Source organism: Hyla sarda, chromosome 4 (genome assembly GCF_029499605.1).
Source record: "Hyla sarda isolate aHylSar1 chromosome 4, aHylSar1.hap1, whole genome shotgun sequence".
NCBI lineage: Eukaryota > Metazoa > Chordata > Amphibia > Anura > Hylidae > Hyla > Hyla sarda.
Window position 1 is genome coordinate 185,392,741 of NC_079192.1, and position 16,076 is coordinate 185,408,816.

At 39.3% G+C, this 16,076-nt stretch overlaps 1 protein-coding gene across 1 annotated transcript in view; it reads left to right on the forward strand.

Annotated features, from left to right (window-relative positions):
• The window catches only part of SND1 (staphylococcal nuclease and tudor domain containing 1), an 815,381-nt gene that overhangs the window by 233,726 nt on the left and 565,579 nt on the right, over window positions 1-16,076 (forward strand). The window contains exon 12 of the mRNA XM_056573088.1: window positions 10,093-10,193. Coding sequence (XP_056429063.1) covers window positions 10,093-10,193 — 101 coding nt within the window. The remainder of the gene's footprint in view (window positions 1-10,092; window positions 10,194-16,076) is intronic.

Consider the following 16,076-nt stretch of genomic DNA (forward strand, 5'->3'; position numbering starts at 1 on the left):
ATCCATGAAATACAATACTTAGAACAGTTTTATACGAAAATTCCTTAGAGTACCTGTCATTATGCAAAGCTTTTGACTTGTCCTAGCGATGTGTCAAGTTTTGATCTGCAAGAGTGCGCCTTCAGCCCTCCCTGCCTCTATCCCTTGTGTCATGTAATATATTTACATGGGGTGTTTGTCTTAATCACGTGACAGCGAGCCGAGAGAATGCACCGAACGTCTCCGGCTTGTTCTTCTGATCGACAGGGGTCTGAGTGTTCGCTGGGATATGTCAAGTTTGGCATAAGGACAGTGTCCTTTAAATAGAGCCAGTATATTCCACAGCACTGTACAGATCTTTAGTTCCTACAGGTAATAGAGCTCACATTCTAATTTCAGTATCACAGCCATGCACAGGGGTGTTGAAATTTGGTCTGGTCTGCTGAGAGTTGTAATTTTGCAACATCTGGAAGAGCACAGATTGGAGATCACTGCACAGTGGTCTCCAAACTGTGGCCCTCCAGATGTTGCAAAGCTACAACTCTCAGCATGCCCAGACAGCCAAAGTCAGCTCTCGGGATCCTCTACCCCCGCTCTGCCTGACTTCTAGGGGTTGGCAGAGCGGGGGAATGAACTTTAACACCCCTAGTCAGCTGAGACACTGATTGGTCCACAGGGACCAATAACAGTGATCGCTGACCAGGACCATCAACAGATGGTCCTGGGGGGGGGGGCTTGCAGAAATCAAACTTTAGTGCATGGTATTATTTCCTACTTTTCTTTCCTGCTGTCTGAGAAATAGCTATTTACAGCTTCTACCCAAGGTCTCACCTCAAATAAGTGCCAAAAAAGACTGTAAAAGTGGAGGTGACCAACCCAGTAGATTTTTCTTGTGTTGCTCTTGCTGGTCAGTCTGCTTGTATGCAGCTATTTTTATGACCATCCCAGAAACATAAATGGAGCAGCATGTCATTAACTTTAACACTCATTTTACATAGGTTCCCTTCCAAAGTTACCAGGCAGATGTGAGCACTGTTGCTTTCGATCTAGACACACAAGAAGGTTGAAAAAGTGGCCTGCCAAATAAGTAATGGATACATTGAATAGTGAGGACCATGGGGGAGATTTATCATTTCCTTCCTGACATCTTATTGCCTGTAATTTGGTGCAAAATGTTTGCCCAATCAGTTTTTGCTCAAAAAGTTTGTGCAATTTTGCACAATTTTAAGAAACCGGCAAAACTGACTGTGAAATTCAGTGAATCATTGACATTGCAGTGGAAGATATTTACCATGTGCCCCTTTCTAAAAAGGCACCAAAAAAGTTTGCACACAATAAAAAAAAGAAAATCCTAGTTCATACCATGTCTGCCTTATTTTACAAAAGTGGCATCCTATTGCAAATGTAGGTGAATTTTCATTTATCAAAATGGTGCACTGACTGATACATTTTTGCACAAAGCCACATGATAAATTTCCCCCCATGTACATAAAACCTTTTGGATTGGCTTGGTCACATCTAGTCCAGACCATGGTTGTATTTTCAGCTTTAACCTGGAGTTTCTTTTCATTGTGCTGCTTATGGATCAGAGTGTTCATTGTTAATCTATGCAGTGAACAAGGACACTAGTCTGGAACATCTGTTTTTTATGTGCACTTACAACTTATTTGTATGCCTTGCTTTAATAGATCCTAAATATACCAATTTTTTTATTTGGAAAGTGCTTAATACCAGAGTTTTTGCTGAAGTTTTCATAGTTTGTTTCCCTTAAGGACCAAGCCAATTTTCAGTGTAGGACCCAGCCATTTTTTGCACATCTGAGCACTGTCACTTTAAGCATTAATAACTCTGGGATGCTTTTACCTTTCATTCTGATTTCGAGATTTTTTTTTTTTTTGTGACATAATCTACTTTTAGTGGTAAATTTTCGTTGATACTTCATTTCTTGGTGAAAAATTAAAAAAATTTGATTAAAATTGAAAATTTTGCATTTTTTTCTAACTTTGAAGCTCTCTGCTTGTAAGGAAAATAGAAGTACCAAATTTAATTATATATTGATTCACATATACAAAATGTCTACTTTGTTTGCATCATAAAGTTGACATGTTTTTACTTTTGGAAGACATCAGAGGGCTTCAAAGTTAAGCAGCATTTTTCCAATTTTTCACAATTTTCTAAATCAGAATTTTTCAGGGACAAGTTCTGTTTTGAAGTGGATTTGAGGTGCCTTCATATAAGAAATACCCCACAAATGACCCTATTATAAAAACTGCACCCCTCAAAGTATTCAAAATGACATTCAGTATGTGTTAACCCTTTAGGTGTTTTGAAGGAATAGCAGCAAAGTGAAGAAAATTCAAAATGTTAATTTTTTTTACACTCATGTTCTTGTAGACCCAGTTTTTGAATTTTTTGCCAGGGGTAATAGGAGAAAAAGTCCCCCACAATTTGTAACCCAATGTCTCTTGAGTAAGGAAATACCTCAAATGTGTATGTCAAATGTTTGGCTGGCACAGTAGACGGCTCAGAAGGGAAGGAGCAACAATGGGATTTTGGAGAGTGAATTATGCTGAAATGGTTTTTGGGGGGCATGTCACATTTAGGAAGCCCCTATGGTGCCAGAACAGCAGAAAACCCCCGACATAGCATACCATGTTGGAAACCACCCCTCAAGGCACGTAACAAGGGGTCCAGTAAGCCTTAACACCCCACAGGTGTTTGACGACTTTTCGTTAGTCATCAGTGTAAATGAAGAAAATATTTTTTCCCCAAATTTTTACAAAAGGTAATGGGAGAAAATTTGTAACCCCATCTCTTGAGTATGGAAATACCCAATGTTAGGACGTAAAATGCTCTGCGGGCGAACTACAATGCTCAGAATAGGAGTCACATTTGGCATGACACAATGGTTTTTGGGGGTATGTTATATTTAAGAAGCCCCTATGGTGCCAGAAATGCTCACTGTACCCCTTGTTACGTTCCTTAACACCTCACGTGTTTCACAACTTTTTGTTAAAGTTTGATGTGTAAATGAAGACAAATTTTTTCACTAAAACGCAGTTTTTCCCAAATTTTACATTTTTACAAGGGGTAATAGGAAAAAATGACCTCCAAAATTTGTAACCCAATTTCTTCTGAGTATGGAAATACCCCATGTGTGGACGTCAAGTGCTCTGCTGGTGAACTACAATGCTCAGAAGAGAAGGAGTGCCATTGAGCTTTTGGAGAGTGAATTTGTTTGGAATGGAAGTCAGGGGCCATGTGTGTTTACAAAGCCCCCCGTGGTAGCTGAAGTGTACCCCTCCCCCACATGTGACCCTATTATGGAAACTACACCCCTCACAGAATTTAATAAGGGGTGCAGTGAGTATTGTTCTGGCACCATGGGGGCTTTGTAAACAAACGTGGCCTTCAATTCCAGACAATTTTTTCTTCAAAAGTCCAGTGTCGCTCCTTCTCTTCTGAGCATTGTAGTTTGCCCACAGAGCACTTTACATCCACACATGGGGTATGTGCTTACTCAGAAGAAATGGGGTTACAAATAATTTTGGGATGCTTTTTTCCTATTGTAAAAATAAAAAATTTAGGGAAACGGCATTTTAGTGAGACTTTTTTTTTTCATTTTGCCATCCAACTTTAAAGAACATTTTTCAAACACCTGTGGGATGTTAAGGCTCACAATACCCCTTATGTTTCGTGAGGGGTGTAGTTTCCAAAATGGGGTCACATGTGGGTATTTTTTTGCATTTGTCAGAACTGCTGTAATATCAGCCACCCCTGTACAAATCACAAATTTAGGCCTCAAATGTGCATAGTGCACTCTCTCCTGAGCCTTGTGTGCCCGCAGAGCATTTATGCCCACATATGGGGTATTTCTGTACTCAGGAGAAATTGCATTACAGATTTTGGGGGTATTTTTTTCCTTTTACCGCTTGTGAAAATAAATAGTATGGGGCAACATCAGCTTTTAAATTTTTTTTACACTAAGACTGGTGTAGCCCCCACCTTTTCCATAAGGGGTAAAAGGAGAAAAAGCCCCCCCCCCCCCCCCCAAAATTTGTAGTGCAATTTCTCCCAAGTACGGAAATACCCCATATGTGGCCCTAAACTGTTTCCATGAAATACACAGGGCTCCTAAGTGAGAGCGCCATGCGCATTTGAGGACTAAAATAGGGATTGCATAGGGGTGGACATAGAGGTATTCTACGCCAGTGATTCCCAAACAGGGTGCCTCCAGCTGTTGCTAAACTCCCAGCATGCCTGGACAGTCAGTGGCTGTCCAGAAATGCTGGGAGTTGTTTTGCAACAGCTGGAGGCTCCATACAATGTTTATTTTTATTGGGGGGGGGGGGGGGAGAGAGACGGTGTAAGGGGGTGTATATGTAGTGTTTTACCCCTTATTTTGTGTTAGTGTAGTGTTTTTAGGGTACATTCACGCTGATGCAGGTTTACAGTGAGTTTATCTCTAGGAGTTTGCACTGCGGCAGAAAATTTGCCGCAGCCCAAACTTGAAGCAGGAGACTTACTGTTAACTACTTTTGCAACAGCTGGGGCACACTGGTTACCTAACTCAGTATTTTTCAACCAGGGTGCCTCCAGCTGTTGCAAAACTACAACTTCCAGCATGTACTGATCACCGAAGTGCATGCTGGGAGATGTAGTTGCGTACCTCCAGCTGTTGCATAACTACAAGTCCCAGCATGGTGAGACAGCTGTTTTCGGCTTGGGCATGCTGGGATTCGCACTTTTGCAACGTTTGCAGGGCCACAGTTCAGAGACCACTACTGAGTATTCTCCAAACTGTGCCCCTCCAGATGTTGCAAATCTACAAATCACAGCATGCCCAGACAGCAAATTGCCACAACTAGCAGAGTTTTCCCTGGAAAAGCTGTCCTGCCCGACCAGTAGTGTGCCATTAGAGTGGGTGTTTAGTGTGGCGGGGGCCATAGTCACCCCAAGGAGAACTCCTCTGTCCACGATAAATGTGGAGAGACTGACCTTTTGAAGATGAATCTATTCCTAATGCAATCCCTAATTTCGTCCTCAAATGCGCATGGCGCTCTTATTTCGGAGCCTGTCTTATTTCAAGGCAACAGTTTAGGGCCACTTATGGGGTATTTTCGTACTCAGGAGTGATTGCCTAACAAATTTTGTGGGGGGGGGGGGGCTTTTTCTGGAGGAACACTGGTTGGAAAACCAGTCAGTTGGTTCTGTTACCTAACTCAATATTTTCCAAACAGTAAAACTACAACTCCCAGCATGTACTGATTGCCGAAGGGCATGCTGGGAGATGTAGTTCTGCAACAGCTGGAGGTACGCAACTACAACTCCCAGCATGCCAAGACAGCGGTTTGCTGTTTGGGCATGCTGGGATTTGCAGTTTTGCAACATCTGGAGGGCTACAGTTTAGAGACCACCACACAGTGATCTCCAAACTGTGGCCCTCCAGATGTATCAAAACTACAATTCCCAGTATGCCCAGACAGCAAACTAGGAGTTGTAGTTTTGCAAGGTCTAGAGAGCCAAAGTTTAGAGACCACTCCTTATGGGAGCTATAACATTGAAAAAAAGTGAAGAAAAAAGAGTGAATAAAGATCATTTAACACCTCCCCTAATAAAAGTTTGAATCACCCCCCTTTTCCCATAAAAAAAAAGCGTAAGTAAAAATAAGAATGTGGTATCGCCGTGTGCGGAAATGTCCGAATTATAAAAATATATTGTTAATTAAACCGCATGGTCAATGGCGTACGCGCAAAAAAATTCCAAAGTCCAAAATAGTGCATTTTGGTCACTTTTTATATCATGAAAAAATTTATAAAAAGCAATCAATAAGTCCTATCAATGCAAAAATGGTTCCGCTAAAACCTTCAGATCACGGCGCAAAAAATAATCCGTCATACTGCCCCATACGCGGTAAAATAGAAAAGTTATAGGTCACTTTTGAAAAGTTATAGGTCAGATTATGACAATTTTAAATGTATAAATTTTCCTGCATGTAGTTATGATTTTTTCCAGAAGTACGACAAAATCAAACATACTTAAGTAGGGTATCATTTTAATCGTATGGACCTACAGAATAAAGAGAAGGTGTAATTTTTACCAAAAAATATGTACTGTGTAGAAATGTAAGCCCCCAAATGTTACAAAATGGCGTGGTTTTTTTTTTCAAATTTTGTCTCGCAATGATTTTTTTCCCGTTTCGCTGTCTATTTTGGGGTAAAATGACTGACGTCATTACAAAGTAGAATTAGTGGCACAAAAAATAAGCCATCATATGGATTTTTAGGTGCAAAATTGAAAGTTATGATTTTTTTTAAAGGTATCGAGGAAAAAACGAAAATGCAAAAACGGAAAAACCCCGGGTCCTTAAGGGGTTAAAGGGGTACTCCCGTGGATAACTTTTTTTTTAAAAATAAACTGGTGCCAGAAAGTTAAACAGATTTGTAAATTACTTATTTAAAAAAATCTAAATCCTTCCAGTACTTTTTAGGGGCAATATACTACAGAATAATTGTTTTTCTTTTTTGATTTCTTTGATGTCACGACCACAGTGCTCTCTGCTGACCTCTGCTGTCCATTTTTGGAACTGTCCAGAGCAGGAGAAAATCCCCATAGAAAACATATGCTGCTCTAGACAGTTCCTAAAATGGACAGCAGAAGTCAGCAGAGAGCACTGCGGTCTTGGCATCAGAGAAATCCAAAATGAAAAGAATTTCCTCTGTAGTGTACAGCCCATAAAATGTATTGGAAGGATTAGGATTTTTTAATAGAAGTAATTTACAAATTTGTTTAACTTTCTGGCACCAGTTGATAAAAAAGTTTTTCACGGGAGTACCCCTTTAAGGACCCAGCCCATTTTCACCTTAAAGGACAACTGCAGCGGAATTACACTTATCCCCTATCCACAGAATAGGGGATAAGTGTTTGATCGCGGGGGGTCCGACCGCTGGGACTCCCCTCGATCTCCCTAACGGGGCGCCGGCATTAGCGCCCATGGTGACGCAGCGTCGACCTAGAGGTCGATGGTGAAGCCCGTCTCCTCCCCGACCCCATACAGTTCTATGGGGGATGCGGGGAGGCAGGAATGCTGCCTCCCCTCCTCTCCCATAGAGATGTATGGAGGAGGCGTGCCGGCTGCAACGTCATGCTGCGGCTGGCACGCCCCCTGCACAGGAGAGCTGCGGCCCCGTACAGGAGATCGCCGGGGGCCCCAGCGTTCGGACCCCCCACGATCAAACACTTATCCCCTATCTTGAGGATAGGGGATAAGTGTTTGTACCGTTGCAAATGTCCTTTAAGGACCATCTGACCACTGCCACTTTAAGCATTAATAACTCTGGGATGCTTTTACTTTTCATTCTGATTGCAAGATAGTTTTTTCGTGACATATTCTACTTTGTTAGTGGTAAAATGTTGTCGATTCTTGCATCATTTCTTGGTGATAAATTACAAAAATTGATTTAAAAAAATGCAAAACTTTCAAATTTTTCAACTGAAACTCTCGGCTTGTAAGGAAAATGGACATCCCAAATAAATTATATATTGATTCACATGTACAATATGTCTACTTTATGTTTGCATCATAAAGGTGACATGTTTTTACTTTTGGAAGACATCAGAGGGCTTCAAAGTTCAGCAGCAATTCTCCAATTTTTCACAACATTTTCTAAATCAGAATTTTTCAGAGACCAGTTATGTTCTGAAGTGGATTTGAGGGTCCTTTATATTAGAAATACCCCATAAATCACCCCATTTTAAAAACTGCACCCCTCAAAGTATCCAAAATAACATTCAGAAAGTGTGTTAACCCTTTAGGTGTTTCACAGGAATAGCAGCAAAGTGAAGGATAAAATGAAAAATCTTCATATTGTACACTAACATGTTCTTGCTAAACTCCCAGCATAATTTAAACGGTAACCAACCCCTCAAGGCCAGCATCAGTTGCCTGATACATAGATGAAAATATAATAAAGACTGGATCGTGCTTCAATTATAACATGAAAAATATAATATTTATTAAAAATATAAAAATTTGTCCTCAAAGCACAGGGCCCTTGTGCTGAGAGAAATGATATATAAAATAAATTATATTACATAAAATATCAATATGAACAAACACAGATAGCTAGCATTGGGAAATTTCAGCAATCTGATATCACTTTCAATAATCCGGCCTCCGGTAATCCGGAAAGTCCCATAAACGGTAAAAGTTCCGAAATGATGGCAGTATAAGGGATATATTATAGTTACCAGCCTGCAATGAGTTCCAACAGCACGTCACCTAGAGTTGAAGTCCGCACGTTTAGAATGGCAACAGACGCTGGCATGCGTCTCCGCGGCGGTCTGCCTGCCACAGACCAGCTGGAATGATAGCCGCTTTCGGAATTGTTCGCTATGGATGGTAGCAAGCGATGTAGCAAATGCGGACCTCTAGGCAACTCGATGGTGAGTGACGTCACAGGCGCTGGGCAACGCTGCCTGGAAGCTGATTTCAGTTACAATATGCTGGTTTGCAAGGCTGGATCGGAAATCTCCGGTGTGAAGTCAGGTATCGGTGATGTAGAAGTAATATTTGTACACCTAAACACGTTTCAGGGCTCTCACATGCTTAAACACAGCCCTTTCCTCAGTAGGCTTGTATATAGGCTTAATATATCCCTTATACTTCCATCATTTCAGAACTTTTTTACCGTTTATGGGACTTGAGTTCCTTTCCGGATTACCGGAGGCCTGATTATTAAAAGTGATAACAGATTGCTGAAATTTCCCAATGCTAGCTATCGGTGTTAGTTCATATTGATATTTTATGTAATATAATTTATCTTATACATCATTTCCCTCAGCACAAGGGCCCTGTGCTTTGAGGACAAACTGTTAATTTTTTTTACTTGTAATACATTTTTATATTTTTCATGTTATAATTGAAGCATGATCCAGTCTTTAGTATTAATTATTTTAATCTATGTATCAGGCAACTAATGCTGGCCTTGAGGGGTCCTTACCTCGGCTAGTTAATTGTGAGCTGCACATCCCCTTGTTTGTTTTTAAACTCCCAGCATGCCTGGACAGTCAGTGGCTGTCCGGAAATGCTGGGTGGATTACATCAGTGCATGCTGGGAGTTGTAGTTTTGCAAGATTTAGAGGGCCATGGTTTAGAAACCACCGCACAGTGATCTCCAAACTGTGGACCTCCAGATGTTGCAAAACTACAAATCCTAGCATGCCCAGACAGCAAACTGCTGTGTGGGCATGCTGGGAGTTGTAGTTTTGCAAGATCTAGAGGGTCACAGTTTAGAGACCACTGTTTAGTGGTCTTCAAACTGTTAGCCCTCCAGATGTCGCGTGGCAACTCACCGGCTTCCGTAGGATCCAGGGAGCCTCATTGACCTCCTCTGCTGCAGCCAATCACCGCCGCCGATTGCTGCCCGATATGCTATTGCTCGTCTCTTCTAGACTACCAATAGGAGGGGTGGCCCCCCGTCCACCTCACTCCTAACCCTTCAGGGGGATTGTGGGTTTCTTGAACAACCACGATCCCCTTATTTTCCGGGTCACCATAGACCCGTATGACCCGGAATGGAGCAAATTGCCGGTGTGAATTCATGGGTCCTTAACAGGATACCAATTTATCAATGTATGTTTCTACAAAGATGGAAAGAAGCATAGAATCTTTAAATCTTACAGTTGTGATTTTGTCTTAAATATAACTTCTCGAATTCTGTTTCTTGAATTTTTTTGGTCCCTTTTTACATCCCATAAATAGAATAAGGCACTTTAAAAAAAAAAAAAAAAAAAAAAAAATTATAAATCCCATCTACCCCAAGGATAATTTTTTTTTAGTATTAAAACGTAATTTATGGATATTGTTTAAATCACTCCGACCTGATGAATAAGAGTAACAGTTGAGTTTACCTTTTATTCTTCTTTCAGTTATAAAAAAAGAAAATTGTATTTTGTAATTGTATTTGCGTGATCAACTGTTTAGCAGTCTTTATTTTTGTCATAGGTTAAAGTGATGCTTTTAAATTACAGAATTTGTGTTGATACTTATTTAGGAAGTGTTTATGTGTATAATATCCTAAAACATCTTTTGGTCTTTCCATTTGTCTGTAGGTAAATGTGAATGTGGATTACATCAGAGCAGCTAGTGCAGCCACAGAAACTACTCCAGCATTTCCTGAACGTACCTGTGCAACGGTCACTATTGGTGGAATGTAAGTAATATTGGCATTTACACAATAATTTCTTAATAAAGCCTTTTAAAGATTGGTTTATAGAAGTTTTATCTTCTATTGCTTGAAATAGATGGAAAGCTTCTGTTGGCCTCATCCAGTACATAACCATTTTGTCACAAGCACAACCAAGAGTCTTTGCTGGCATGTAGTTTTCCAATAAGGTATCCACATACCCAGAGTGACTGAAGTGGATTCACACTTTTTAGCATGGCATAGATGCCAAGATCCTGCTGCAGTATCTGTGTTCTGAGCAAGTGGTTTTTGCTTGTCTGTACTATAGGACATGTCTCCAGGGTAAGGTTTGGTAATTTTGTCATAGGTGCGTCTCTATAGCAGCTAGTCTTGGAAGGATCCCAAAGTGCTCTTGGCCATAGTGTTTTTCCCACTGAAAGCACTTTGAGACAATGTAGCATTATTCCAGGGGCTGCTAAATGAACTGGAACCTAAAAATTGCTCTTATCTGCTATTTGCATACAAATTGAGACATGTGCTTACAAAGTCGGTTCTTCAGAAGGATTAGCTTAGTCTTGGTTTTTGTAACCCATTCTGCATCCAACGGATATAGAAGAGGGGTTATTATACTGTGAGTTACAAAAATAATGCATGTGTCATTATTGGAGATATATGATGACATTTATCAATGTTTGCTTATGTATTCCCCCTTTTTTTTTAAGTTTTTTCTTACAATTTTTTGCTAATGTGCAACTTATTTATAAACTGGTTTCAGCCTGTTAAAAAAAATTTGCTTGTGAAAAAATTATCATTTTTATTTTTTTGCTTTGGTAATTAATTTTTCTGCTCCATGTCTGAGCTGGAGTAAATTTTGTATTTTTTATTTTATTTTTTTTACATGCGATGCAACTTTTTTGTTGCTTTCGCACTTGATAACTCTGACCGCTGCAGGTCAAAAATCACTTTTTGCTTTGGTAAGGGTCTTTTGTGTCGCACAAAAAATAGTAGTCGCACGTGCAACTTTTTTGCAACAATTTTAAGCAAAAAAAACTATTAAATGCTTTGATAAATGTCCCCATAGACATTAGAGAAGTCACCCAAACATACAGATGTTTGGTAGACTCCAATAATTTAACTGCGACAAGTGGTCTCTAATTGACAGATGTGGGGTGGGAGTTGGGGAGGGAGGTTGAGAAAAGGATAGACCGTGCTGGATTTGTGCATGCCTGTTCCTTTGCCTCCCACTGAGGATTAATTCTCCTTTTTCTATTGATGAAAACATGTATGCAGAATTCAATTTTTTTCCCCTCTTGAGTAGCTGAACAAACATATCTGTAGGCAACATGTTAAAACAAAAATCAGACAAAATATTCAATGTAATAGGTTTAAATTTCACACTGCATTGAATGCTTTGAATCAATAAAATGGTGCTCCAGTTATTTTCAAATGTTAAAATAGACAGATTTTAGAACTAATGGGAGTTTTCTGTAACTCTTTAGAATTCGGCTCTTAAATGTCTACCACAATACAGGGCCCTTGTGGGTAAAAACAAAATGCTAATAGCGTTTGCAAAATACATAAAATAAAAATAATCACTAATACTCCACTGAAAAAACTGTACATATGCCAGCTTGCTGATAAAAATGAAATCAATTTATCCAGTGCTTAATTATCCATATATAGTAGAAAATGATAGTATCAACCAAAGTCCTGAAAGTCCTGTGACTCAATGCCAAGTTTGTTTGAAAAATCAGTTGTGCAACTAATGTTCAATCATGTCCATATCATGTTGTAAGATAGATATTTGAATATCTGCCACAGTCTTGTGAAATAGAATAGATTGATACTGTGTACCACTGTGCAGATGTAATCTGTTGCTGTTAATACAGTAAGTTCCATGTACTATTATGATTATGTATCAACCAATCATAAACAGTTCCTGTTGGAAAAAGTATTGGTACCTTATACCGCTCACCCTATTGGAGCATATTGACTTGTCCTAGCTGTGATCGCTGTCCTGAGCTTTACCTCTGTTCACGGCTGCTGCCTGATGGCATTGCAAACCAGCTGTTCGTGCAAGCTGGCTGGGGATACAGAACACTGTAAAAGTGGAGGCCTTCAGTCAGGACTTTCCATCGTTGAAGCATTTGAATGCGGTTTCCTTGTGAGCTAATGTCAGTCTAGTTTACTTGTAGCAGACTAAAGGGGCAGCTGATTTAAAAAGTCAAAGGGGTATCCTAGTCTTGGGTATGAACAATGTATTAAAAGTTTTTTAGGTCTCTTACTTACTGGTGGTGATGATTTAAAAACAATAGAATGGATGTATGCATTTATTGTGTCCCATGGATTTACCATACATTTTTAACCCCTTAAGGACCGAGCCCTTTTTCACCTTAAGGACGAGCGTTTTTTGCAATTCTGACCACTGTCACTTAAAACATTAATAACTCTGGAATGCTTTTAGTTATCATTCTGATTCCGAGATTGTTTTTTCGTGACACATTCTACTTTAACTTAGTGGTAAAATTTTATGGTAACTTGCATCTTTTCTTGGTGAAAAATCCCCAAATTTTATGAAAAAAATGAAAATTTTGCATTTTTCTAACTTTGAAGCTCTCTGCTTGTAAGGAAAATGGATATTCCAAATTAATTTTTTTTAAATTCACATATACAATATGTCTACTTTAAGTTTGCATCATAAAATTTGAGTTTTTACTTTTGGAAGACACCAGAGGGCTTCAAAGTTCAGCAGCAATTTTGAAATTTTTCACAAAATTTTCAAACTCGCTATTTTTCAGGGACCAGTTCAGGTTTGAAGTGGATTTGAAGTGTCTTCATATTAGAAATGCCCCATAAAAGACCCCATTATAAAAACTGCACCCCCCAAAGTATTCAAAATGACATTCAGTAAGTGTATTAACCCTTTAGGTGTTTCACAGGAATAGCAGCAAAGTGAAGGAGAAAATTCAAAATCTTCATTTTTTACACTCGCATGTTCTTGTAGACCAAAATTCTTGAATTTTTGCAAGGGGTAAAAAGGAGAAAATTTTTACTTGTATTTGAAACCCAATTTCTCTCGATCCAACACACTTCTCTCCCAAAGGTCACCTCATTGACGAATGGGGCGATCTTGCCAGCAGCAGCCCAGTGAGCATAGTCTGCTCTTGCTACAGTACTTTATGGTACGTAGTGGTTCATGTCATATATATGTATGTGTGTATATATGTATATATATGTATGTATGTATGTATGTATATATATATATATATATATATATATATATATATATATAATGGAACGGTTTGTATGGTCATACCTTAAAGGGGTATTCCAATATCATAGTAAAGCTTTGACCCTTTTCAGCCGGCCTGCTCATCACTGTCAATAGAGAGCTTACTCTAGTGGCTTTGCGGGAACAGATTCCAAACCCATCCACATAGGGCAACGCTTCACTGCATGTGCGCCAGATACCACAGTGCTGTCCACTTGCACACTCAGCAAAAAGTTGCTGACAATTTTCAAGTGTGTTTAAGCAAATTTTTTTTTGCAAAAATGATCGTATTGTGCGCAAAATATGAACTAGGCACTTAATGCCATTAGCGGATTTTTTAATTGTCTTTAGGATTTTCCCCATATTCAAGACATGTTGCCTATGCTTGGATCGCACCTATTAAGTGCATATGGAGTGCATTTATCCTAGACTCTGAAGTGGTCCTTCTCATATTTGGAAATTCGGGTTCTGGTCTACTGCCTCTTCCTACTAAAAGGCTTCTCCACATATGGACAGGAGTTGGACGGAATAGTATTGTGCAATTATGGGTGCAGAATTTTGTTCCTTCACTTTCTTTGATCCTTAGTATAGTGGTCTCCATGTTATATGGACTGGATTGAAACCCTCACAAATGAAAGATTAAGACATTCTTCACAACATCAATAGTTTATATTAAGTCTCCCTATGTTGATGTGATCACCACTTCATAATCTCTTCTAATGCACTGACATAAAGGAGCTGCTTTATAAGTTTTCCTATTCCTTTATTTTGGAGTCGTTTTTCGATTTCTTTAACAGCTATAACACATGGAAACTAAGTGGAGGCCACACACGAGACCAAGATATGTGAAGTCCTGAGCTATATAAAGCAGGGCCGGATTGCCCTTTTAGCACTCTGTTTACTGCTGGGCTTTTGTGGTTACAACAGTGCTAATATATTCCTAAATTATCCAGTTATACTCATGGCTTTAGGCAGTTGCTAAAGTTAGACATGGTGCTACTGTTTAAAACCTGAGCTTAGTGTTTTGAGATGAAAGCAGCTCTTAAGGATTATATGGTCTGACCGTCTCATTTTTTCTTTTATAATCCTCCATGAAATGTTTAATATCATGTTTTGTTCCATTCTGTAATTTGATTATCGAAACCTGATACATCTTAATAGACCAATATAAATAGCCTCTCAAGCAAAGGGCACACAGATATGAAAAATATATAAATCTTTATTAATGAATATATTTAAAATATAAATTAAAAGGACTAGCAGCCATTAGAGAAGTCATATTTCCAGAAGACTAAAGGGTTATAAATTCCCCACTGTATAAATATACTGAAAATGTGTATATGATATAATACCTAAGCAGTTGTCCCTGAAAGGGATGTTAAATCAAGCTATGATAGCATATAGATGATAGGGTATGCAGTGGTCCCACTGCATACCTAATCATCTATATGCTATTATAGCTTGATTATTTAATATCCCTTTCAGGGACAACTGCTAGAGTATATTATATAAGTATACACATTTTCAATATATTTATACAGTGGGAAATTTACAATCATGGCCGTAAATGTTGACACCCCTGAAATTTTTCAAGAAAATGAAGTATTTCTCACAGAAAAGGATTGCAGTAACACGTTTTACTATACACAGGTTTATTCCCTTTGTGTGTATTGGAACTAAACAAAAAAGAGGGAAAAGAAGAAAGTTGGACATAATGGCACCCCAAACTCCAAAAAAATGGGCTCGACAAAATTGGCACCCTTTCAAAATTGTGGATAAATAAAAAAAAAAAAAAAAAAAAAAAAATTCAAGCATGTGATGCTCCTTTAAACTCACTTGGGGCAAGTTACAGGTGTGGGCAATATAAAAAGCACACCTGAAAGCAGATAAAGGAGAGAAGTTCACTTAGTCTTTGCATTGTGTGTCTGTGTGTGACATACTAAGCAGGAACAACAGCAAGAACGGTCTGAGGACTTGAGAACCAAAATTGAGGAAAAATATCAACAATCTCAAGGTTACAAGTCCATCTCCAGAGATCTAGATTTGCCTTTGTCCACGGTGTGCCACATTATCAGAAAGTTTGCAACCCATGGCACTGTAGCTAATCTCCCTGGGCGTGGACGGAAGAGAAAAATTGATGAAAGGTGTCAACACAGGATAGTCCGAATGGTGGATAAGCAGCCCCAAACAAGTTCCAATGATATTCAAGCTGTCTTGCAGGCTCAGGGAGCATCAGTGTCAGCGCAAACTATGTGTCAACATTTAAATGAAACTGTATGGCAGGAGACCCAGGAGGACCCCACTGCTGACAGACACAAAAAACCAAGACTTGAGTAAGACAAAATCCTAATGGGAAAATGTCTTGTGGACAGATGAGAACAAGAGCTTTTTGGTAAAGCACATCATTCCACGGTTTACCAAAAAGACAATACCTACAAACGAGCACAGTACCTACAATTAAATATGGTGGAGGTTCAATGTTTAGGGGTTGTTTTGCTGCCTATGGCATTGGGTGCCTTGAATGTGTGCAAGGCATCATTAAATCTGAAGATTAATGATGGATTTTGGGTCACACTGTACAGCCCAGTGTCAGAAAGCTGGGTTTGCATCCGAGATATTGGGTCTTCCAGCAGGACAAT